This window comes from Hyperolius riggenbachi, chromosome 8, assembly GCF_040937935.1.
Source record: "Hyperolius riggenbachi isolate aHypRig1 chromosome 8, aHypRig1.pri, whole genome shotgun sequence".
Classification (NCBI taxonomy): domain Eukaryota; kingdom Metazoa; phylum Chordata; class Amphibia; order Anura; family Hyperoliidae; genus Hyperolius; species Hyperolius riggenbachi.
Genome location: NC_090653.1, coordinates 182,878,366 through 182,902,889, shown reverse-complemented (window position 1 = coordinate 182,902,889; position 24,524 = coordinate 182,878,366). Strand labels below are relative to the sequence as shown.

Below are 24,524 nucleotides of genomic sequence, written 5' to 3'. Positions count from 1 at the left end.
AGCCACCGCAACTGCCTTCTGACACCGCAGGATGAGCAGTCTCAATTCTAGCACTGCTTCTTCTTGTGTTACAGTGGCTTTCTTAGCTGCCATCTCCTGGATCATCTTGGCTTCCTTTTCTGTGAACTGTAGCTGGACACAGGCAGCTGCTGCTTTTGCGCAAGCTCTGACTGCTAGTGAACTAGCTGAATACATCTTGCTAGATCGTGAAGATCTGGACACATGCAACTGTGCAGTGCATCATCTTGCTGGGCACTGGGGATGTTCTCCCTGCTCTGCTGTGTTGTGGAACATCATCCACCTGATACCATACCTCCCAACATTTTAAAATTAGAAATCGGGACACAAACCACACCACTAACCACACCCCCAAGTCACGCCTACCATAAAGTTTTTTTGAAGATTTTTTTTTATATTGATGCCCTTATATTTTTTAATAAATATATCCCTCATATACCCTGCCCGTGGGTGGGGCTAACTGTAATGTACGAAACAGTACATCAAGAGCAGTCCATGCACCGCTTCCTAAAACACATTTATTCTTCCAGTGTTGAAAAATCAGCAAATGGATTGGCACATGTACATGGACTGATGTACATGTGCCAATCCATTTGCTGATTTTTCAACACTGGAAGAATAAATGTGTTTTAGGAAGCGGTGCATGGACTGCTCTTGATGTACTGTTTCCAATGTGTTGATCTTTAAGCCCGTTTGCACGCTTCTGCACACAAAGGATCCAGGTTGCAGCAGGGAGCTTTAAAGGGACGGGATTGTTTGAATACTACAGGTGCAGCAGACCTCTTCTTCCCCCGTTACTGAGTGCCGGGCAACCACCTCTGTCTTTGTGTACTAACTGTAATGTAGTTATACCAGCTAATGTAGTTACATAAAAAAATGAAGTAAATGCACATAATGACAGTGTTTCCCCAGTAAATGCACATAATGAGAGACACCTTTTCACCAGTAAATGCACATAAGAGACAGCTTTTCACCAGTAAATGCACATAATGACAAACAGCCAGTTGTCCCCAGTATATGTAGCCAGGGATATATGTGCCCAGTATATGTAGCCAGTATATGTAGCCAGAGGTATATGTCCCCAGTATATGTAGTCAGGGGTATATGTGTCCAGTATAAGTAGCCAGGGGTATATGTGCCCAGTATTTGTAGCCAGGGGTATATGTCCCAGTATATGTAGCCAGGGATATAGGTGCCCAGTATATGTAGCCAGGGATATAGGTGCCCAGTATATGTAGCCAGGGATATAGGTGCCCAGTATATGTAGCCAGAGGTATATGTCCCCAGTATAGTCAGGGGTATATATGCCCAGTATATGTAGCCAGGGATATATGTGCCCAGTATATGTAGCCAGAGGTATATGTCCCCAGTATATGTAGTCAGGGGTATATGTGCCCAGTATATGTAGCCAGGTGTATATGTAGCCAGGGATATAGGTGCCCAGTATATGTAGCCAGAGGTACCTGTATATGTCCCCAGTATATGTAGCCAGGGTGTATATGTGCCCAGTATATGTAGCCAGGGTGTATATGTGCACAGTATATGTAGCCAGGGTGTATAGGTGCCCAGTATATGTAGCCAGGGTGTATATGTGCCCAGTATATGTAGCCAGGGGTATATGTGCCCTGTATATGTAGCCAGGGGGATATGTGCCCTGTATATGTAGCCAGGGGGATATGTGCCCAGTATATGTAGCCAGTGTGTATATGTGCCCTGTATATGTAGCCAGGGGTATATGTGCCCAGTATATGTATCCAGGGGGATATGTGCCCAGTATATGTAGCCAGGGGGATATGTGTCCAGTATGTGTAGCCAGGGGGATATGTGCCCAGTATATGTAGCCAGGGTGTATATGTCCCAGTATATGTAGGCAGGTGTATATGTCCCCAGCCAGGTGTCTCCCCCCCCCCCAGGAGGGGAGCAGTGCAGAGAAGAGGGAGAGCGGTGGAGAAGGGGGCCATGCCCCCCCCCCCCCTTCGGATGCTCTCCCTCCCTCGCTGTCCCCTCCGGAACTAAGTGCGGTGGCTGGCAGGGGGGCGGAACTTACCTTCCGTGTCTCTTCCGTCTGGTCTCTTGCAGGCGTGGGATGATTTGCCACTACTCTGGTCTGATCCAGACCAGAGCAGCGGCTGCGGCACCAGAACTTCCGGCCGGCACTTGGAGCGAGACGGAAGGTAAGTCCCGCCCGCTGCCAAACGCCGCGGCACAGTATCGGAGGAGAGAGCGAGGGAGGCAGAGCACCCTAATGTGAGAAAAGAAGGGGAGATGGCCCCCTTTTCCGCCGCTGCGCACCTCTCTACCTCCACTGCGCTGCTCTCCTCCTGCTACAGGCGGCTGTCAATACTGACAGCCGCCCGGGACCTGGGGGGCTCATACCAGGATAGCGGGAGAGCCCCCCAAATCGGGAGAATCCCGACGAAAACGGGACAGTTGGGGACTATGCCTGATACTTTGTTCCTGATCTAAGACTCATGCTGCAGTAATGATGTTTGATGTATATTTCAGACTGCTGCACAGTTTTTCTTTTTACTGTTCTGCTGTGCATTATTGGGCAGTTGTATAATGCTAGTCAGACAGTCTAACAATAAGTAATCCAGTAGTACGACACGTGAGACCTTGAGTCTGTATGAATCTTTGTTGAATTACACCTTACTGTAAAACTGCAACATAAACAAATACAGAATGCACAAATCAGTACACATAACATCACACAGCAGCACCTTAAGCAACCCCTTCATGGTCACAGCGCCATCCGGCTCCAGTTGGAGCAGGGTGTATTTATTGTGCACACAGTAGACATGGCTGAGAGTGTATTATGTGCAGTTATTATTATTATTGATTTATAAATCGCCAACATATTCCGTGGCGCTGTACAAAGTAAGAAACAAACATGGGGTACATAATAATACAGACAATGGTGTATACCAATGTACAAGATACATAATTAGTGACAAAATACAAAAAAATGATACAAAATATAGAATTGGTAATGACAGTGATAAAAGTAATATGATGAGTTAAATGTATAATGATTTCCAAGACACAAAAGGGGAGAGAGCCCTGCCCTTGCAAGCTTACAATCTAAAGGTAATGGGGGGAAACAAGAGGAGGGGTAGTATATGATAAAATATATAGAGGCAGTGTGTTTTAAGAGACCTAGTAGGAGTGCAATTTGGTCTTAGGCAAAAGGAAATGGCCTAAGGTAGCGCATATGCTCGTCGGAACAAATTAGGTTTTAGAGAGCATTTAAAGGTCACAAAGGTTGCCGAGTGACGGATGTGTTTTGGGAGGGCATTCCAGGGGAGGGGTGAAGCATGTGCAAAATCTTGTAAACGTGAATGTGAGGAGGTGATTCTAGAGGAGGATAACAGAAGATCATGTGCAGATCTGAGATTGCGATTGGGTTTGAACCTGGAAATTAGTGAGGATATGTACCGGGGAGAAAGATTGTGGAGAGCTTTGTAGGTTAGGGTTAGGAGTTTGAACTGGATCCTCTGGTTAATTGGCAGCCAGTGAAGAGCTTGACAGAGAGGGTCAGCAGAGGAAGATCAAGAAGAAAGATGAATGAGACGTGCAACTGAGTTCAGTACCGACTGGAGCGGGGCCAGTCTGTTAGAAGTTATTCCACAAAGTAGTATGTTGCAGTAGTCCAGACGAGAAATTATAAGAGTCAAGACAAATAACATTTATATCGCACTTTTCTCCTGGCGGACTCAAAGCGCCAGAGCAGTAGCCACTAGGGCGCACTCTATAGGCAGTAGCAGTGTTAGGGAGACTTGTCAAAGGTCTCCTACTGAATAGGTGCTGGCTTACTGAACAGGCAGAGCCGAGATTCGAACCCTGGTCGCCTGTGTCAGAGGCAGAGCCCTTAACCATTACACCATCCAGCCACCTCCAAGAGAATGTATTAACATTTTCGTTGTGTCTTGAGTGAGAAAAGGACGGATGCGAGATATGTTTTTGAGTTGGCGATGGCAGGAGCTGGTTATGGAGTTAATATGAGGAATAAAAGGGAGAGATGAGTCAAATATTACCCCCAAGCACCGTGCTTTGGGAACTGAAGTTATGGGAGTGTTATTAACATGTATTGTTACTTCAGGCAGAGAGGTGGACAGAGACGGTGGAAAAATTATTAGTTCTGTTTTACTCATATTAAGTTTTAGGAAGCGAGAGGACATGAAGGAGGATATAGCAGACAAGCAGTCAGGAACACATTTCAGGAGGGAGTTAAGGTCTGGGGCTGAAAGCTACAGTTGTGTGTCGTCTGCATACAGGTGGTATTGAAACCTGAATGAGTTGATTAAGTCACCAAGACCATGCATGTAGATGGAAAAGAGGAGGGGACCAAGGACAGAGCCTTGAGGAACCCCGACAGACAAAGAGTAGGAGACTGTGAAGGACCTTCCAGAGAGGTAGGAAGATAATCATTTGAGAGCGAGGCCCTTTATTCCTACATTTCAAAGTATTTGTAAGAGTAAGGTGTGGTCAAATGGTGATGACAGGTCAAGAAGGATGAGTATGGAAAATCGACTTTTGGATTTAGCTGTAAGAAGGTCATTGGCCACTTTGGTAAGGGCCGTTTCAGTGGAGTGGTTAAAGCGAAAGCCAGACTGGAACTGATCAAGTAGGGAGTTAGATAAATAATGGCTTAATTCTGCATGTATATGGCGTTCAAGTAGTTTGGATGCAAATGGGAGAAGTGACACTGGGCGGTAGTTGGCGAGTGTGGTAGGCTCTAGAGGTGGTTTTTTAAGTAGTGGTGTAACAACAACCTTTTTGAGTGGCTACGGAAAGATGGCAGTGGAGAGGGACAGGTTAAATAGCGATGTTAGTGCAGGCATGAGAGATGAGGATATCTGTGGAATGAAATGGGAGGGAATAGTATCCAAAGAACAGGTGGTTAGATTAGTTTTGGATATTATAGAGGAGAGAGAATGTTCAGAGAGTAGAGAGAAAGCAGTTAGAGAGCAGTCAATGAGTCAAATTCCCTTCTGATTTTGTCAATTTTATCAGTGAAGTATGTTGCAAATTCTTTGGCTGATAAGCAAGATGAAGGAGGAGGAGGAGGGGGATGGAGAACGGAGTTGAAGGTGCTGAACAAACGTTTTGGATTGTGTAAATGGGCTGATAGTAGGGAAGAAAAATATGACTGTTTTGCCACAGAGAGTGCGTTTCTGAAGTTGTGTCACTTTTCCTCCAACACCGTTCAGCTGCTCTAGAGCATCTATTTAACTGTTTAGTGGCTTTGGTCTTCCAGGGTTGGCGACTGACACAGTGGGGGTGGACGAGTGGGCCGAAGTCATCCATGACTTTTGTAATGGAGCTGTTGTAGTGTATAGCAGCTGAGTCTGGGTCAGTGAAGGATTGTGTGAGGAGAGGTGCCAGGGCAACAGAGACAGATTGCATGTCTAGATTGCGATAGTTTCTGCGAGTATGTGAGCGTGCTTGTGCCAGGGCGGTAGGAAAAGAGGAGAGAGAAAGGTTAAGAAGGTTATGGTCAGAGAGTGGTAGTGGATCATTAGTAAAGTCAGTGACAGAGCAGAGACGAGTGAATACAAGGTCAAGCGTATGGCCATCAGTGTGGGTTGAGGTAGAGCACCACTGTGACAAGCCATAAGAGGAAGTGAGTGATAGAAGTTTGTTAGAGACATCGTTATTGGTGTCAATAGGAATGTTAAAATCACCCATAACGATGGTAGGGATGTCAGAGGACAGGGACTGGAGAAGCCAGGCAGAGAAATGATCTAAGAAAACAGAAGCAGGGCCTGGAGGGTGGTAAATAACTGCAATTTGTAGGTTCGAGGGAGAGTGTAGTCGGACTGAATGGACTTCAAAAGATGGCAGGGAGAGAGAAGGAATAGGAGTGAGAGGCTTGAAGGAGCATTTGCCTGAGAGGAGAATGCCCACACCACCACCATGTTTATTCCCACTTCTAGGAGTGTGGCTAAAGTGGAAACCTCCACAGGAGAGGGCGGTGAGACTGTGTCAGAAGGGGTCAGTCAGGTTTCAGTGATCCCAAAGAATGTGAAAGCATTGGAAATGAAAAGAACATGGATGAAGGGCAGTTTGTTGCGGTTATTCCAGAGGGCAGCCAAGATAGGAGGGGGTGTAGGGCAAAGGAGTAGAATATTAATAAGGTTACTACAAGAGGGGGGGAATTTGATTTGTTGCAAACAGTGTGAAAACATTTGTGACCACATATGTCCAATATGCTCCCGGCAGTGGTTGCTACACACATCCATGAGGGAGTGTGCAGAAAGATGGCGTTCAGAGTGAAAAAAATGGTGCTACAGTGGTAGCAGAGCAGGAAGGCAAGAGACAAAAACGAGCCTTAAAGACTCAGAGACCAGCCTCAGTCGATTATAGTCAGGGTCTACCGCGCATGTGCAGCAGACCCGGAGTGACATCACTGAGCCTTGTAACGGAGCTCACCATGACTGAACGGCAGACCTCAGGAGGACGGCATTGGACTTAGATGTGTTTATGGGGTGGTAGACGGCCCCGGCTAAGTATCAGAACTGTACTGTATTTGGTCTCTGAGCCTCTTTAAAGTATCTGATGACATAACAAATATATACAATTCTCACATTTTTTGTTTTTTTTTAAGAGCTTTAGAAGAGGACTTCCACAAGTGACAGAGCCCTCATAAAAGCACAGACCTGTTCACACAGACAACAAAGACTCATTGGGGCACATGTGCTGCCTGTCCCAGCTGCTACTCCTGGGTCCTGACCTCACTATGCTGTCCTGTCCTCAGGCTAGGAGCACACTTGTCTGCACAGGAAAACTGAGAACCAAAGTTATTCAGTTGGCTAGTGCACACTTGAGTGTGTATTCCTCATGAAGATAGAACTATAGAGCTGTGAAGCACTGCACACATTTTCTCTAACAATTACATTAGCTTCTGTGATAAAATGTACATGTTTTCACACATGCAGACACACATGGTGTGCAGAACATTCACTCAGTCCTCCTCTAAAGGAGCAGAACTTGCTCTGCAGACTCCTCCAGCATCACTACAAAACAATTGGGGATGGGGCAGATACTTTGATTTGATTTGACTGGGGGAATGGCGCTGAACACCCTGTTGCACACTGAATAGGGAGGGATTGTCTTCAAAACTTTGTCTACAAAACTTTGTATGACTCCTTATCAGTGGCTGAGCAGATGCAGTTTTTAGAAAAACTGTGCAGAGAGTTTTTTCTCTTTGTAACCTTAGTTGTCCTTCTCTCGGAACAGGGGAAATAAACTTTTTTTTCCCCTGGACTGTCTGTGGTTTGAAATGCCTCTGAAAGCGCCCATACGGACCTACTGACCTGTCTGCTCAGAGGCTCATGCCTCTCCAGCCTCTGTGTCGGCCTGGCTCTGGTATTGAAACAGTAATTAATAAAATCCAAACAGAAATATTGGTGGAAGGGATAATAACGGGCAAAGAAAATATTATAATATTAGCATACATTGATCTTCTACCCACTATTACTAACTCTAGCAGATTTGCAGGCTTGTTAGGAAATCTTTGAAAATTTTAGTTCATGTCCCAACTTTAAAACAAAGAAAAATCTATAATCTTATATATAGGATGTTCTCATGGCACAAAAAAGATCAAATAATACAGTTCCTTTAGAAACAGCAATTTGATTAATTATTTGGGCATACACAGTGGTAGTGATGACTCATGAAACTACTGGAAAATCATTTTTATTATTTTTTTCATTGAAAACAACCATTCACTCTTAAGTTAGAATCCAGCAAAAATTGACAATCTGCTTCAAATTCAGACATTCACACCAGCTTTTACATAGCATTTAAACTGTCATGCATTCTTATTTTCAAAATAATCTAAGAAAACATTATTCCATCTACAATCAATGCTGAGTAGCTTTGAAGATAACTAGACTGTGCAATAAGTCTTCATATAGGCCAGGGCTGTCCAACTCCAGTCCTTGAAGGCCATAGCCATGCCAGTGTTTTGGATGGACTGAGAAAGGGACTTCTACTTGATGAACCACACCTTTTCGAATTCAGTCTCATCAATTAATTTTAGCTGTACCACAAATGTGAGGACCTTGGTCCTTGAGGGCTGGAATTGGACAACCAGCCTTGACATTGACATTTTTCTTTTTTTTCTTACTACATAGTAAAATAATCAAGCACTATTTCCAGCTGTGAATAGGTAAATCCACACAATTATGGTTCAGTTTTTCTTCCCAACATCATTATACCACACTCTCTCTTCCCTCAATGATTTGTAAAGACTTTTTCTTACAACACACACACAATAAAAAGTCTGACACATTATGGGTGAAAAGTGACCGGCAAGGATGAAAGTACTGGTAGAAAAAAAGCATGAAAGAAATTGCAGCAACATATCCAACCATCAACTGGATTACAAGCATCGGAGAACACACATACTCAAACCCATCTTCCTTGTAAAAATACCAGAACAAAATAAGAGCTACATTCTCAATAAATCTAAAAATGTAGTGGAGACACATCCTTCCCCAGTTTTGACATTGATCAATGAGATCTCTTTCCGTTAAGTTGAGCTGTACAGCTGACCAGCAAAACATATTGATTGTAGAATACAACAATGTCACTGTACCTAAGACAGTCATGGTGCCTAGCTGACTAAAATTCTTCTCCACATTCTCTGGAATGCTGCTTCCACTCTTGCAAAAGCGGATCCATGGTAAAAGGAAGAGAACTACCAGATTCACTAAAGCAACAGCTGCAACCCAGGATTTAAGTGCTGAGCAGAAGAGCACCAACACAGCAACGCGAGTGGCAATTTCCAAACATCTCCATAAAATGATGCAGACAAAAGCTGGTGAAGTCAGTTGAACTTTGTAGTCATCATATTTGATCTGAATGGCCAAGATGTTAAGAACCAAAGCTCCATAGGTGGTAGAAGCTAGAGACATCGCCATAAGAACAGCTGAAAGAAGATACAGAGAGCAGTTATTTACATGAGTTAATGCAACATCAAATTACATTATCAGTAATGAATATAATGAATAGGACTCTATCCCCATTTATTACCAAGGGGATTAATTTATGGATTAGCAGAACCCAAGAAGGTTGGGGTTGAAATAAGGTCTATACTCATCCTTAATGCCTGTACTAACATCACTATTTAACCACTTGCCGACCGCCCCAGCCGATGGGCGGCGGCAAAGACTGGGCCTAAACGACCGCAATACGCCCATCGGCGGAGGCGGGCATGGTTATGCGGCGATCACGACATTCAGTGACGTGATCAGCCGCCGGCGACTGGCTCCGCCCCCTCGCGCTGTAACCCGCCGACCGTTCGGAAGCGCCGGCGGGTTACTAGCACCCGGATCGCCGCATGTAAAGAGTATAATAGGCTTTGTAATGTATACAAAGCCTATTATACTGGCTGCCTCCTGCCCTGGTGGTCCCACTGTCCTAGGGACCACCAGGGCAGGCTGCAGCCACCCTAGTCTGCACCCAAGCACATTGATTCCCCCCCCCTGCCCCCTGATCACCCACAGCACCCCTCAGACCCCCCCCCGCCCATCCCCCAGACCACTGTTAGCACCCAATCACCCCCCTAATCACCCATCAATCACTCCCTGACACTTTCTGTCAACGCTTATTTTTTTAACCCTAAACTGCCCCCTGCTCCCTCCTGATCACCCCCACCCCTCAGATTCTCCCCAGACCCCCCCCCCCGTGTACTGTATGCCTCTATCCCCCCTGTAATAACCCACTGATCATCTGTCAATCACCTGTCAATCACCCCCTGTCACTGCCACCCATCAATCAGCCCCTAACCTGCCCCCTGCGGGCAATCTGATCACCCACCCACACCAATAGATTGCCCGCCGATCCGACATCAGATCACCACCCAAGTGCAGTGTTTACATCTGTTCTCTACTCTAAACACCCACTAATTAGCCATCAATCACCCATCAATCACCCCCTATTCACCACCTGTCACTGTTACCCATCAGATTAGACCCTAATCTGCCCCTTGTGGGCACCCAATCACCCGCCCACACGCTCAGATTGCCCTCAGACCCCCCCCCCCCCCCTTATCAATTCGCCAGTGCATTATTTAACCTCCTTGGCGGTTCAATTTTTCCGCCAAGGAAGCAGCATTGCACTTTTTTTGAAAAAAAAAAAATTGTTTCATGTAGCTACCTGAGTGGTAGCTACATAAAACACCACTAGAGGGCACCTGTGTCCCTCTAGTCCGATCGCCGCCGACAACAAAAGTAAACAGGAGATCGCGTATAGAACGCGATCTCCTGTTTGGCTTCTCCTGTCGCCATGGCTACGATCGGAATGACGTCATGGACGTCAGCAGACGTCCTGACGTCAGACCCATCCGATCCAGCCCTTTGCTCTGCCCGGGACTGATTGGTCCGGGCTGCGCAGGGCTCTGGCGGGGGGGTGGCCTCTTCCGGCGCTGTGTGCGGACGATCGCCGCAGAGCGGCGGCGATCGAGCTGGACGCGCAGCTAGCAAAGTGCTGGCTGCGCGTACAGCAATTTACAGCACAGGACTCGCCCCACCAGGGGCTGAGATATCCTCCGCGGCGGCTTACCCCAAGCTCAGCTCGGGGGTTACCGCTAAGGAGGTTAAATCTGTTCTTCCCTGTAATAACCCACTGATCACCTGTCAATCACCCCCTGTCATTGCCACCCATCAATCACCCCGTCACCGCCACCCATCAATCAGCCTCTAACCTGCCCCTTGCGGGCAATCTAATCACCCACCCACACCATCAGATTGCCCCAGACCTACCCTCAGATCACCTCCAAAGTGCATTGTTTACATCTGTTCTGCCATCTAATCACCCACTGATCACCCATCAATCAGCCCCTGTCACTGATACCCATCAGATTAGACCCCTATCTGCCCCTAGGGCACCCAATCACCCGCCCACACCCTCAGACCCCAGCCCTGCATTGCTTGCATCTATTTCCCCCCTCTAATCACACCTTGAGACACCCATCAATCACCTCCTGTCACCCCCTAGCACACCTACCCATCAGATCAGGCCCTAATTTGCCCCGTGTGGTCTCTTGATCACTCGGCCAAACCCTCAGACCCCCTTCCGATCACCTCCCCAGTGCATTGATTGCATCTATTTTCCCCTCTAACCACCCCCTGAGACACCCATCAATCACCTCCTGTCACCCCCCTAGCACTCCTATCCATCAGATCAGGCCCAATACAACCTGTCATCTAAGAGGCCACCCTGCTTATGACCGGTTCCACAAAATTTGCCCCCTCATAGACCACCTGTCATCAAAATTTGCAGATGCTTATACCCCTGAACAGTCATTTTGAGACATTTGGTTTCCAGACTACTCACAGTTTTTGGCCCGTAAAATGCCAGGGCAGTATAGGAACCCAACAAGTGACCCCATTTTAGAAAAAAAGATACCCCAAGGTATTCTGTTAGGTGTATGACGAATTCATAGAAGATATTATTTTTTGTCAACAGTTAGCGGAAATTGATTTTTATTGTTTTTTTCACAAAGTGTCATTTTTCACTAACTTGTGACAAAAAATAAAATCTTCTATGAACTCACCATACACCTAACGGAATACCTTGGGGTGTCTTCTTTCTAAAATGGGGTCACTTGTGGGGTTCCTATACTGCCCTGGCATTTTAGGGGCCCTAAACCGTGAGGAGTAGTCTAGAAAACAAATGCCTCAAAATGACCCGTGAATAGAACGTTGGGCCCCTTAGTGCACCTAGGCTGCAAAAAAGTGTCACACATGTGGTATTGCCGTACTCAGGAGAAGTAGTATAATGTGTTTTGTGGTGTATTTTTACACATACCCATGCTGGGTGGGAGAAATCTCTCTGTAAATGGACAATTGTGTTTAAAAAAAAAAATCAAAAATGTGTCATTTACAGAGATATTTCTCCCACCCAGCATGGTTATATGTAAAAATACACCCCAAAACACATTATACTACTTCTCCTGAGTACGGCGATACCACATGGGACACTTTTTTGCACCCTAACTGCGCTAAGGGGCCCAAAGTCTAATGAGTACCTTTAGGATTTCAAGGGTCATTTTGCGGCATTTGGTTTCCAGACTACTTCTCACGGTTTAGGGCCCCTAAAATGCCAGGGCAGTATAGGAACCCTACAAGTGACTCCATTTTAGAAAGAAGACACCCCAAGGTATTCTGTTAGGTGTATGATGAGTTCATAGAAGATTTTATTTTTTGTCACAAGTTAGCGGAAATTGATTTGTATTGTTTTTTTTTCACAAAGTGTCATTTTCTGCTAACTTGTGACAAAAAAAAAATCTTCTATGAACTCACCATACTCCTAACAGAATACCTTGGGGTGTCTTCTTTCTAAAATGGGGTCACTTGTAGGGTTCCTATACTGCCCTGGCATTTTAGGGGCCCTAAACCGTGAGGAGTAGTCTAGAATCCAAATGCCTGAAAATGACCTGTGAATAGGATGTTAGGCCCCTTAGCGCACCTAGGTTGCAAAAAAGTGTCACACGTGGTATGGCCGTACTCAGAAGAAGTAGTGTAATGTGTTTTGGGGTGTATTTTTATACATACCCATGCTGGGTGGGAGAAATTTCTCTGTAAATGGACAATTGTGTGTAAAAAAAATAAAACAGTTGTAATTTACAGAGATATTTCTCCCACCCAGCATCTGTATGTGTAAAAATACACCACAAAACACATTATACTACTTCTCCTGAGTACGGTGGTACCACATGTGTGGCACTTTTTTGCACCCTAAGTGCGCTAAGGGGCCCAAAGTCCAATGAGTACCTTTAGGATTTCACGGGTCATTTTGCGACATTTGGTTTCAAGACTACTCCTCACGGTTTAGGGCCCCTAAAATGCCAGGGCAGTATAGGAACCCCACAAATTACCCCATTTTAGAAAGAAGACACCCAAAGGTATTCCGTTAGGAGTATGGTGAGTTCATAGAAGATTTTATTTTTTGTCACAAGTTAGCAGAAAATGACACTTTGTGAAAAAACACAATTAAAATAAAATTTCCGCTAACTTGTGACAAAAAAAAAATGGGGTCATTTGTGGGGTTCCTATACTGCCCTGGCATTTTAGGGGCCCTAAACCGTGAGGAGTAGTCTTGAAACCAAATGTCACAAAATGACCTGTGAAATCCAGCATGGGTATGTGTAAAAATACACCCCAACACACTTTATACTACTTCTCCTGAGTACGGCAATACCACATGTGTGGCACTTTTTTGCAGCCTAACTGAGCTAAGGAGCCCAAAGTCCAATGAGCATCTTTAGGCTTTACAGGGGTGCTTACAATTAGGCCCCCCCAAAATGCCAGGACAGTGAACACACCCCACAAATGACCCCATTTTGGAAAGTAGACACTTCAAGGTGTTCAGAGAGGAGCATAGTGAGTCCGTGGCAGATTTCATTTTTTTTTGTCGTAAGTTAGAAGAAATGGAAACTTTTTTTTTTTTGTCACACAGTGTCATTTCCCGCTAACTTGTGACAAAAAATAAAATCATCTATGAACTCACCATGCCTCTCATTGAATACTTTGGGATGTCTTCTTTCCAAAATGGGGTCATTTGGGGGGTATTTATACTATCCTGGAATTTTAGCACCTCATGAAACATGACAGGTGGTTAGAAAAGGCAGAGATGCTTCAAAATGGGAACATTCACTTTTGGCACCATAGTTTGTAAACGCTATAACTTTTACCCAATCCAATAAATATACACTGAATGTTTTTTTTGATCAAAGACATGTAGCAGAATAACTTTCGCGCTCAAATGTATAGGAAATTTTACTTTATTTGAAAAATGTCAGCACAGAAAGTTAAAAAAGTCATTTTTTGACAAAATTCACATCTTTTTTGATGAATATAATAAAAAGTAAAACTCGCAGCAGCAATCAAATAGCACCAAAAGAAAGCTGTATTAGTGACAAGAAAAGGAGGTAAAATTCATTTAGGTGGTAGGTTGTATGACCGCGCAATAAACCGTGAAAGCTGCAGTGGTCTGAATGGAAAAAAAGGCTCTGGTCCTTAAGGGGCGAAAAGACTGTGGTCCTCAAGTGGTTAAGCTATCCCTCTCCACTGGCATCTTTCTGTCCCCACTCAAAAAGGCTATTGTGACACACTACTTAAAAATACAATCTCTAGATCCCATCACACTCACCAACTACTGCCTTGTGTCCAGGGGTGGTCGTAGTCAGCCAACTTCGCTACGCTGTAACTACGCATAGTTTTACGCAATTACGCTTCACAAATCCACGGCTTCGAAATCAAATATTTGCTTTGTATGCATTTCGTAGACTACGCGTTAAAATACGCAATTACGCGTAGTGCAAAGCGTAGTGTATGCGGATGCTTATGCCCGTATGCAGAAAATTTTACGCATTGATTCCAGTTTAAAGAGACTCTGTAACCAAAAAATTTAATCCGGTTTTCTTCCATCCTACAAGTTCCAAATCTATTCTAATGTGCTCTGACTTACTGCAGCACTTTCTACTATCACTATCTCTGTAATAAATCAACTTATCTCTCTCCTGTCAGGCTTGTCGGCCTGTGTCCGGAAGGCTGCCAAGTTCTTCAGTGTTGTGGTTCTGTGATGCATCTCCCCCCCTCCTGGCCCATCTATGCACACTGCCTGTGTGTTATTTAAATTAGGGCAGCTTCTCTCTGCTCTCTTATCTTTTACAAGCTGGATAAATCCTCCTCTGAGCTGGCTGGGCTTTCGCATACTGAGGAATTACATACAGGCAGAGCTGTCTGCACTCTGCAGGAATAAACAGCCTGACACTTCAGTGGATGATAGCTGCAGAGGGAAAGAAACACACAAATGATCTCTTGAGATTCAAAAGGAAGGCTGTATACAGCCTGCTTGTGTATGGATGTATTTTCTATGTGTGGACATGCTGTACATTAACCTACTTCCTGTTTTGGTGGCCATTTTGTTTGTTTATAAACAAACTTTTTAAAACGGTTTTTAACCACTTTTAATGCGGCGGGGAGCGGTGAAATTGTGACAGAGGGGAATAGATGTCCCCTAACGCACTGGTATGTTTACTTTTGTGTGATTTTAACAATACAGATTCTCTTTAAGTGCTTATACCAGGAACTCTTCTATGCGTACATTCCTCTTTCCAATGCGTAAATTTGTAAGCATACAATCGCACGTGGAAAATTAGACGCTAGTAACGCATTCGTAGTTCACTACGCAATACACATGTTAACTACGCATAGTGGGCATAAGCTACGTGTAGCGAAGTACAGTAAATTCGTAAGCGTAGTTTTCAAACTTCACCTTTGAACTACGATGCGTAGATGCGAATTACGATGCGTAAATTCGCACTGGCGTAGTTTCTTCTCATTCCTGCTTGTGTAATTTCTCCCATTCGCAAACCACATACAGTACATGCTGAACGAATCCATTATTTATTTGCTACCTCCTTGCTTCATTGGGTACCAGTTACCCAAAGGATCCAGTTTAAACTTCTCATGCTTGCATACAAAGTTCTACATAAGCTATCACCTCCATTCATTTCCTCTTTAATCACCAGATACCTCCCCGTCTAGATCCTCCGTTCCAATCCTCACAGGAGACCCTTTTGTCTTCTAGCCTAATCACCTCCTCTCACTCTCGCATCCAGGACTTCTCACGGGCTGTCCCTTTCCTTTGGAACTCTCTCCCTCAGCCGGTTCATCATGCCCTGAGTCTAGAAACAGACAAGCCTATAATTTGCTATAGGCAGCATTGAAGGCACACTGTCTTACCTACTAACCCCTGTGCTTCCTTCCCTATTGTTTCCTCCCCACTACCCTCTAGATTGTAAGCTCGCAAGGGCAGGGTTTCTCATACTGCTGTAATTTTAACATATGCCCATGTACCAACTACGCATCAACTATGTATGTTTTGTATTTCTACTATTCAATGTCATGACTGTACAGTGTCTTGTATTACCTATGTATATTTGTTCCCCATTATTCGTTTTGTACAATGTACATCACTACAGAAGATGTTGGCGTTATATAAATGAAAAATAATAATAATAAAAATAATAATAATTGATCAGTTCAAGTCTGGCTTTCACTCTAATCACTCCAAGGATACTGCTCTTACTAAAGTGACCAATGATCTTTTTACGGCTAAATCAAAAGATTCCATACTTATCCTTCGTGAGCTGTCAGCATTTGATACTGACTCAATTGCAAATACTGACACAATCGCAAATCTGCACATAACCTTCTTTTGTCCACCTCTAGAATGACCTCCGCACATTCACGTATGCAAGATTTTGCACATGCTTCACCTCTCCTCTGGAATGCCCTTCTATAACACATCCGTCACTCTCCAACCTCTGATATCTTTAAATGCTCCCTCAAAACTCACTTTTTCCGACAAGCATACACTCTACCTTAGGTCATTCCCCCTTTGTCCTAAGGCCAAATTGTACTTCTTACTAGATAAACTAGAAACACACTGCCTTTAGGTATGATGATTGTATACTACCAACCCACCTCTTGTTCCGTCCTATTCCTTTATATTGTAAGCTCCCAATGGCAAGCCTCTCCAAGACACAAAAGGGTGAGAATCTTGTTATACATTTTATTCAACATCTTACTTTTGTCACTGTAATTACCAATTATGTATTTTGCACCCATTCTATATTTTGTATACTGGTGTACACCATTGCCTGTATTAATATATACCAAATGTTTGTTTCTGACTTTGTACAGCACCACGGAATATGTTGGTGCTTTATAAATCAATAATAATAAAAAGGTCACTTTAAGGAGCAATGAACATGGCATGCATAACACAATCATACCAGTCTGTCAATGAGTTTAAATATCACTTCTTTTAATCAGTAATTTCAAAATGCAATTAAAATGCATTAACACAATATATAACTATCCAGAAGCATTTATTTTGTTGGCAGAGGAAAAATTAGTCTATACTAAAGTTAAAATGTGTGTGTTAAAATGTTTTAAGGTCATGTCAAACCACCAGCATTGGTAAAAAAATACAGAATTTGTACAAAATACAGAAATGGCAATTACAGTTACGAAAGTAACATGGATAAAATGTGTAACAAATTCCAAGCCTCAAAAAAGGCGAAAGAGCAAACTTACAATCTAAAGGAATAAAGTGTGTGTGGGGGGCAATGGGTGGGGTAGTATTCAATCACATACAGCAAAGTCCCTGGTATCCAGCACCGGCGGGGATCGCCTGATGCCGGCTGACCCACACCGGTCATGTGACACTCCGGCTTCCATACACAGATGCCCGAAGCCGCTAGGAGCCCTCAGAGAGATAGAGGGAGAATGCTAGTCATCATTGGAGCCTCAGGAATTATTTGAAAGCCTGCCAGCACCCACAGAAAGCCCCCCAACAGAGGTCCCGGTTATCCCTCAGGCATGCCGGTTAATTGAGACTTCCAGTTGCCTGAATTCTGGATAACGTGGACTTTGCTGAGCCACCACTGAATCTTTCCCCACATTTTCACATTGTCATTAACTGTCTTCAGATGAGCTTATAATGTAATTCCTGCCATCATGTCACTAACTGTCCACAGAGCAGCCTACAATCTAATCCCTGCCTCGGTCGGGGGAAGTTTAGGATACAGTAGGTCTGGGGGTAGCTGGTGATAGTGGGCCTTGGGCGGTAAAAAGTACAAATCTGTCCCAGCTCTTGCTCACTCCTTCCCCCTAGAGCCACACTTCCTGGTCACATCATTATACACAAGACCGACACAAAAGGGAAGGAGTAAGCGAGAGAGGAACTGTTGTTCACCGCAGGAACGCTCGGTCTGGTGAGTGATACAAGTGGCTACTGCAGCTATATACTGCACACACAGGAGCAGAACAAGGGGACACTGAGGAAGTTACAGAGGGAACATGAAGGCGGCTACAGAAGAAAGGGGAACACACAGGACACTTGGGGAGAGGAGGAGACCACAAGAGGTACACACAAGACACAAGGGGCACACACAGGACACAAGGGGGGCAGGAGGATGTCACCAGGGAAACAGAAGGAGGACAGGACATAATAATTGGGGGAGGACATCTACAGGATGCTCCTGGACCATGGACATACCAGGTTTAGTATATATATTTTTTCCCTTGTTTTTGTCCTCTAAACTTAAATGCGTCTTATGGTAGCCACTAATGATCCAATCTTTTTCATCCAATCTTACCAAATCTATGTAGTATAAGGGTAAATTGAGTGAATATACTGAATGGATACTTCAGGCAGTTACCTTATATTACATAGAAATGGTAAGATTGGATGAAAAAGATTGGATCATTAGTGGCCACCCTTATAGTCTGGAGCATTTTATAGTCCAAAAAAAAACACAAAAAGAAGAGCCACAACCAGTATATGCTGCACAAACTACAATTTTTATTTGAAAATTTTTAGACCCTGGTTATCAATGCTAGATATTCTGCCAATTTATAGGTTCAGCTTAATATACTGTATTTTATGGACTATGAGACGCTGGATTTGTTCACTTTGGCATCCACTGATTAAGGTCTCTGCCTCTGACACAGGAGACCAGGGTTCGAATCTTGGCTCTCAGTAAGCCTGCACCTCTTCAGTAAGGAGACATTGGGCAACACTCACTAACACTGCTACTGCCTATAGAGAGCACCCTAGTTGCTGTAGCTTTGGCGCCATGAGTCCACCAGGAGAAGTGCGGTAAAAATGTTCTGTGTGTCTTGACTAGAAGACCAGGGCCGTAACTACAAATCATGGGCCCCCATCAAAATGTTGCTGGGGCCCCCCAATGTTCATACTCTTCACCCTTGCCTTCCCCTTGTGACCCTCACAGCCTGGGGGGACCCATCTTGCAAGGGTCCTACAACAAGTACGGACATCATAATCTTTACACCCATAACATATGTGGGCACACAAACACCTGATCAAAAGGATAGACACCTTTAATGGAAGGATTGGAATAGTAATTGTGGCCCCCTTAGAGCACTGGGCACCCCTGCAGTTGCAGGGGCTACTCCCCTGTGGTTACGCCCCTGTATAAGACGTACCTAGGTTTAAAAGGCAAAAATCAGGGTGAAAAATACTAAACCAGGTGTGTATGAGTCAGGGGCATTGTATGGACCTTCCCCCCCCAACCTGTCTCTAAAGTACTCTAAGCTACACTACCCCCTGCTGTCCCACAAGCTAAGCTGCACTACATTATACTACACTACCACTGCAAACTCTCTACTGATCCTGCCGCTGTGCTCCTCTCCCACTTGCTGCGGTCCTGCAGATTCACACACTCTCCTCGTCTCCTCCTGCAGCTTTCAAGATCCTGTACACTGCATCCACATGCTGCTATGCGGCGCCAGTTCTCAGTACCTCCTGGTCAGCTCCTACTTCCTGATTAGTGATTCTCTGCATGACCCCAGCTGTGCACATGTGCCATGAGTCATGTGTTACTCTCCAGGTACACCAGCAGAACTGGAGTGAAGGGCAGATGAGCGCGGAGGCAGGATGCGGTAAGTATATTCTGTTTTCCGGCGACAGGATGTGGTATCATATATATTCTAAATATAAGATGCATCAACCCCCCCCCCCCCCACACACACACACACACACACACACACACAATTTTAAGGAAGAAAAAGGGTGTATTACATTACAAAAAAACCAAAATTAGCTTACCTGGTAATGCTGTTTTTGATAACCCTCCAGGACAGGTGCTACATATGAGATTCGGCCCCGCCCCCAACAGGAAACACAAAGAACTAGCTCTCTATAAGTTCCACCTCTAACCTCTACCTGCCAGTATGTTCCAATTAACTGTTCCGATAGACTTTTCTACTTCACACATTACCTCAATATCCGCTTATAGCTTAAAACCTTTACATGATCACATGTTTAAACATACAGTTACTTACATGCAACCATAAGATCTAGGGTGGGTCACCTGTCCTGGAGGGTTATTAAAAACAGCATTACCAGGTAAGCTAATTTTGTTTTTTTCAAATAACCCTCCAGGACAGGTGCTACATATGAGATGATATGCAATAAATAACACTAACCTTAGGGAGGGATCACAGCCTGAAGAACTTTCCTTCCAAAAGTCTGTTCCTCTGCTGATAGTAGATCCAACCTGTAGTATCTGATGAAGGTGTTCACCGTCTTCCAGGTGGCCGCCTTGCAGATTTTGGTTGCCGTAGCTCCAGCTCTGTAAGCCCAGGAAGTTGCAACTGATCTAGCCGAGTGTGCTGTTACTTCTTTTGGACATGGAACTCCCTTAAGTCTATATGCTTCATTAACCACTTCCCGACCGCCCACTACACAGGGGCGGCGGGGAAGTGGAGCCCTGCAGGACGGCCTCACCCACAGAGGCGGCGGTCCATTTAAGGGCATGGGCGGAGCGATCGCGTCATCCGTAACGCGATCCTCCGCCGGCGCCTGTCACCGCTCGCTCGCCGCAACATCCCGCCGGCTATACGGAAGCGCCGGCGGGATGTTAACCCCGCGATCGCCGCATACAAAGTGTATAATACACTTTGTAATGTTTACAAAGTGTATTATACAGGCTGCCTCCTGCCCTGGTGGTCCCAGTGTCCGAGGGACCACCAGGGCAGGCTGCAGCCACCCTAGTCTGCACCCAAGCACACGGATTTCTCCCCCCCCTGCCCCAGATCGCCCACAGCACCCATCAGACCCCCCCCCTGCCCACCCCCCAGACCCCTGTTTGCACCCAATCACCCCCCTAATCACCCATCAATCACTCCCTGTCACTATCTGTCAACGCTATTTTTTTTTTTATCCCCCCCCCCCCCTGCTCCCTGCCCCCTCCTGATCACCCCCCACCCCTCAGATTCTCCCCAGACCCCCCCCCCCCCCCTGTTTACTGTATGCATCTATCCCCCTGATCACCTGTCAATCACCTGTCAATCACCTGTCAATCACCCGTCAATCACCCATCAATCACCCGTCAATCACCCCCTGTCACTGCCACCCATCAATCAGCCCCTAACCTGCCCCTTGCGGGCAATCTGATCACCCCCCCACACCAATAGATCGCCCACAGATCCGACATCAGATCACCTCCCAAATCCATTGTTTACATCTATTCTCTCCTCTAAACACCCACTAATTACCCATCAATCACCCATCAATCACCCCCTATCACCACTTGTCACTTTTACCTATCAGATCAGACCCTAATCTGCCCCTTGCGGGCACCCAATCACCCGCCCACACGCTCAGATTGCCCTCTGACCCCCCCTTATCAATTCACCAGTGCATTAATTACATCTGTTCTTCCCTGTAATAACCCACTGATCACCTGTCAATCACCTGCCAATCACCTATCACCCATCAATCACCTTCTGTCACCCCCTGTCACTGCCACCCATCAATCAGCCCCTAACCTGCCCCTTGCGGGCAATCTGATCACCCATCCACACCATTAGATCGCCCGCAAACCCGCCGTCAGATTACCTCCCAAATGTATCGTTTACATCTGTTATCTTCTCTAAACACCCACTAATTACCCATCAATCACCCCCTATCACCACCTGTCACTGTTACCTATCAGATCAGACCCTAATCTGCCCCTTGCGGGCACCCAATCACCCGCCCACACGCTCAGATTGCCCTCTGACCCCCCCTTATCAATTCACCAGTGCATTAATTACATCTGTTCTTCCCTGTAATAACCCACTGATCACCTGTCAATCACCTGCCAATCACCTATCACCCATCAATCACCCCCTGTCACCCCCTGTCACTGCCACCCATCAATCAGCCCCTAACCTGCCCCTTGCGGGCAATCTGATCACCCACCCACACCATTAGATCGCCCGCAAACCCGCCGTCAGATTACCTCCCAAATGTATCGTTTACATCTGTTATCTTCTCTAAACACCCACTAATTACCCATCAATCACCCCCTATCACCACCTGTCACCGTTACCTATCAGATCAGACCCTAATCTGCCCCTTGCGGGCACCCAATCACCCGCCCACACGCTCAGATTGCCCTCTGACCCCCCCTTATCAATTCGCCAGTGCATTAATTACATCTGTCCTTCCCTGTAATAACCCACTGATCACCTGTCAATCACCTGCCAATCACCTATCACCCATCAATCACCCCCTGTCACTGCCACCCAACAATCAGCCCCTAACCTGCCCCTTGCGGGCAATCTGATCACCCACCCACACCAATAGATCGCCCGCAGATCCGACATCAGATCACCACCCAAGCGCAGTGTTTCCATCTATTCTCTCCTCTAAACACCCACTAATTACCCATCAATCACCCATCAATCACTCCCTATCACCACCTGTCACTGTTACCTATCAGATCAGACCCTAATCTGCCCCTTGCGGGCACCCAATCGACCGCCTACACGCTCAGATTGCCCTCAGACCCCCCCTTATCAATTCGCCAGTGCAATATTTACATCTGTTCTCCCCTGTAATAACCCACTGATTACCTGTCAATCACCTATCAATCACCCATCAATCACCCCCTGTCACTGCCACCCATCAATCACCCCCTGTCACTGCCACCCATCAATCACCCGCTGTCACTGCCACCCATCAATCAGCCCCTAACCTGCCCCTTGCGGGCAAACTGATCACCCACCCACACCAATAGATCGCCCGCAGATCCGACATCAGATCACCACCCAAGCGCAGTGTTTCCATCTATTCTCTACCCTAAACACCCACTAATTACCCATCAATCACCCCCTGTCACTGCTACCTATCAGATTAGACCCCTATCTGCCCCTAGGGCACTCAATCACCCGCCCACACCCTCAGAATGCCCTCAGACCCCAGCCCTGATCACCTCGCCAGTGCATTGCTTGCATCCATTCCCCCCTCTAATCACACCTTGAGACACCCATCAATCACCTCCTGTCACCCCCTAGCACACCTACCCATCAGATCAGGCCCCAATTTGCCCCGTGTGGGCTCCTGATCACTCGGCCAAACCCTCAGACCCCCTTCCGATCACCTCCCCAGTGCATGGATTGCATCTATTTTCCCCTCTAACCACCCCCTGAGACACCCATCAATCACCTCCTGTCACCCCCCTAGCACTCCTATCCATCAGATCAGGCCCAATACAACCTGTCATCTAAAAGGCCACCCTGCTTATGACCGGTTCCACAAAATTCGCCCCCTCATAGACCACCTGTCATCAAAATTTGCAGATGCTTATACCCCTGAACAGTCATTTTGAGACATTTGGTTTCCAGACTACTCACGGTTTTGGGCCTGTAAAATGCCAGGGCGGTATAGGAACCCCACAAGTGACCCCATTTTAGAAAAAAAAGACACCCCAAGGTATTATGTTAGGTGTATGACGAGTTCATAGAAGATTTAATTTTTTGTCAAAAGTTAGCGGAAATTAATTTTTATTGGTTTTTTTTCACAAAGTGTCATTTTTCACTAACTTGTGACAAAAAATAAAATCTTCTATGAACTCGCCATACACCTAACGGAATACCTTGGGGTGTCTTCTTTCTAAAATGGGGTCACTTGTGGGGTTCCTATACTGCCCTGGCATTTTAGGGGCCCTAAACCGCGAGGAGTAGTCTAGAAAACAAATGCTTCAAAATGACCTGTGAATAGGACGTTGGGCCCCTTAGCGCACCTAGGCTGCAAAAAAGTGTCACACATGTGGTACCGCCGTACTCAGGAAAAGTAGTATAATGTGTTTTGGGGTGTATTTTTACACATACCCATGCTGGGTGGGAGAAATTTCTATGTAAATGGACAATTGTGTGTAAAAAAATCAAACAATTGTCATTTACAGAGATATTTCTCCCACTTAGCATGGGTATGTGTAAAAATACACCCCAAAACGCATTATACTACTTCTCCTGAGTACAGCGGTACCACATGTGTGGCACTTTTTTACACCCTAAGTACGCTAAGGGGCCCAAAGTCCAATGAGTACCTTTAGGATTTCACAGGTCATTTTGCGACATTTGGTTTCAAGACTACTCCTCACGGTTTAGGGCCCCTAAAATGCCAGGGCAGTATAGGAACCCCACAAATGACCCCATTCTAGAAAGAAGACACCCAAAGGTATTCCGTACGGAGTATGGTGAGTTCATAGAAGATTTTATTTTTTGTCACAAGTTAGCGGAAAATGACACTTTGTGAAAAAAAACTATTAAAATCAATTTCCGCTAACTTGTGACAAAAAAATAAAAACTTCTATGAACTCACCATACTCCTAACGGAATACCTTGGGGTGTCTTCTTTCTAAAATGGGGTCATTAGTGGGGTTCCTATACTGCCCTGGCATTTTAGGGGCCCTAAACCGTGAGGAGTAGTCTTGAAACAAAAATGACCTGTGAAATCCTAAAGGTACTCATTGGACTTTGGGCCCCTTAGTGCAGTTAGGGTGCAAAAAAGTGTCACACATGTGGTATCGCCGTACTCGGGAGAAGTAGTACAATGTGTTTTGGGGTGTATTTTTACACATACCCATGCTGGGTGGGAGAAATACCTCTGTAAATGACAATCTTTTGATT

At 45.5% G+C, this 24,524-nt stretch overlaps 1 protein-coding gene across 2 annotated transcripts in view; it reads right to left on the bottom strand.

The window, feature by feature from the left end:
- Positions 1-7,725: 7,725 nt before the first annotated feature.
- The window catches only part of LOC137527493 (endoplasmic reticulum membrane adapter protein XK-like), a 215,067-nt gene continuing 198,268 nt past the window's right edge, over positions 7,726-24,524 (bottom strand). For both annotated transcript variants that reach the window (XM_068248010.1, XM_068248008.1), the window contains one exon: positions 7,726-8,953. In XM_068248010.1, coding sequence (XP_068104111.1) covers positions 8,235-8,953 — 719 coding nt within the window. In that variant the 3' untranslated portion in view covers positions 7,726-8,234. The remainder of the gene's footprint in view (positions 8,954-24,524) is intronic.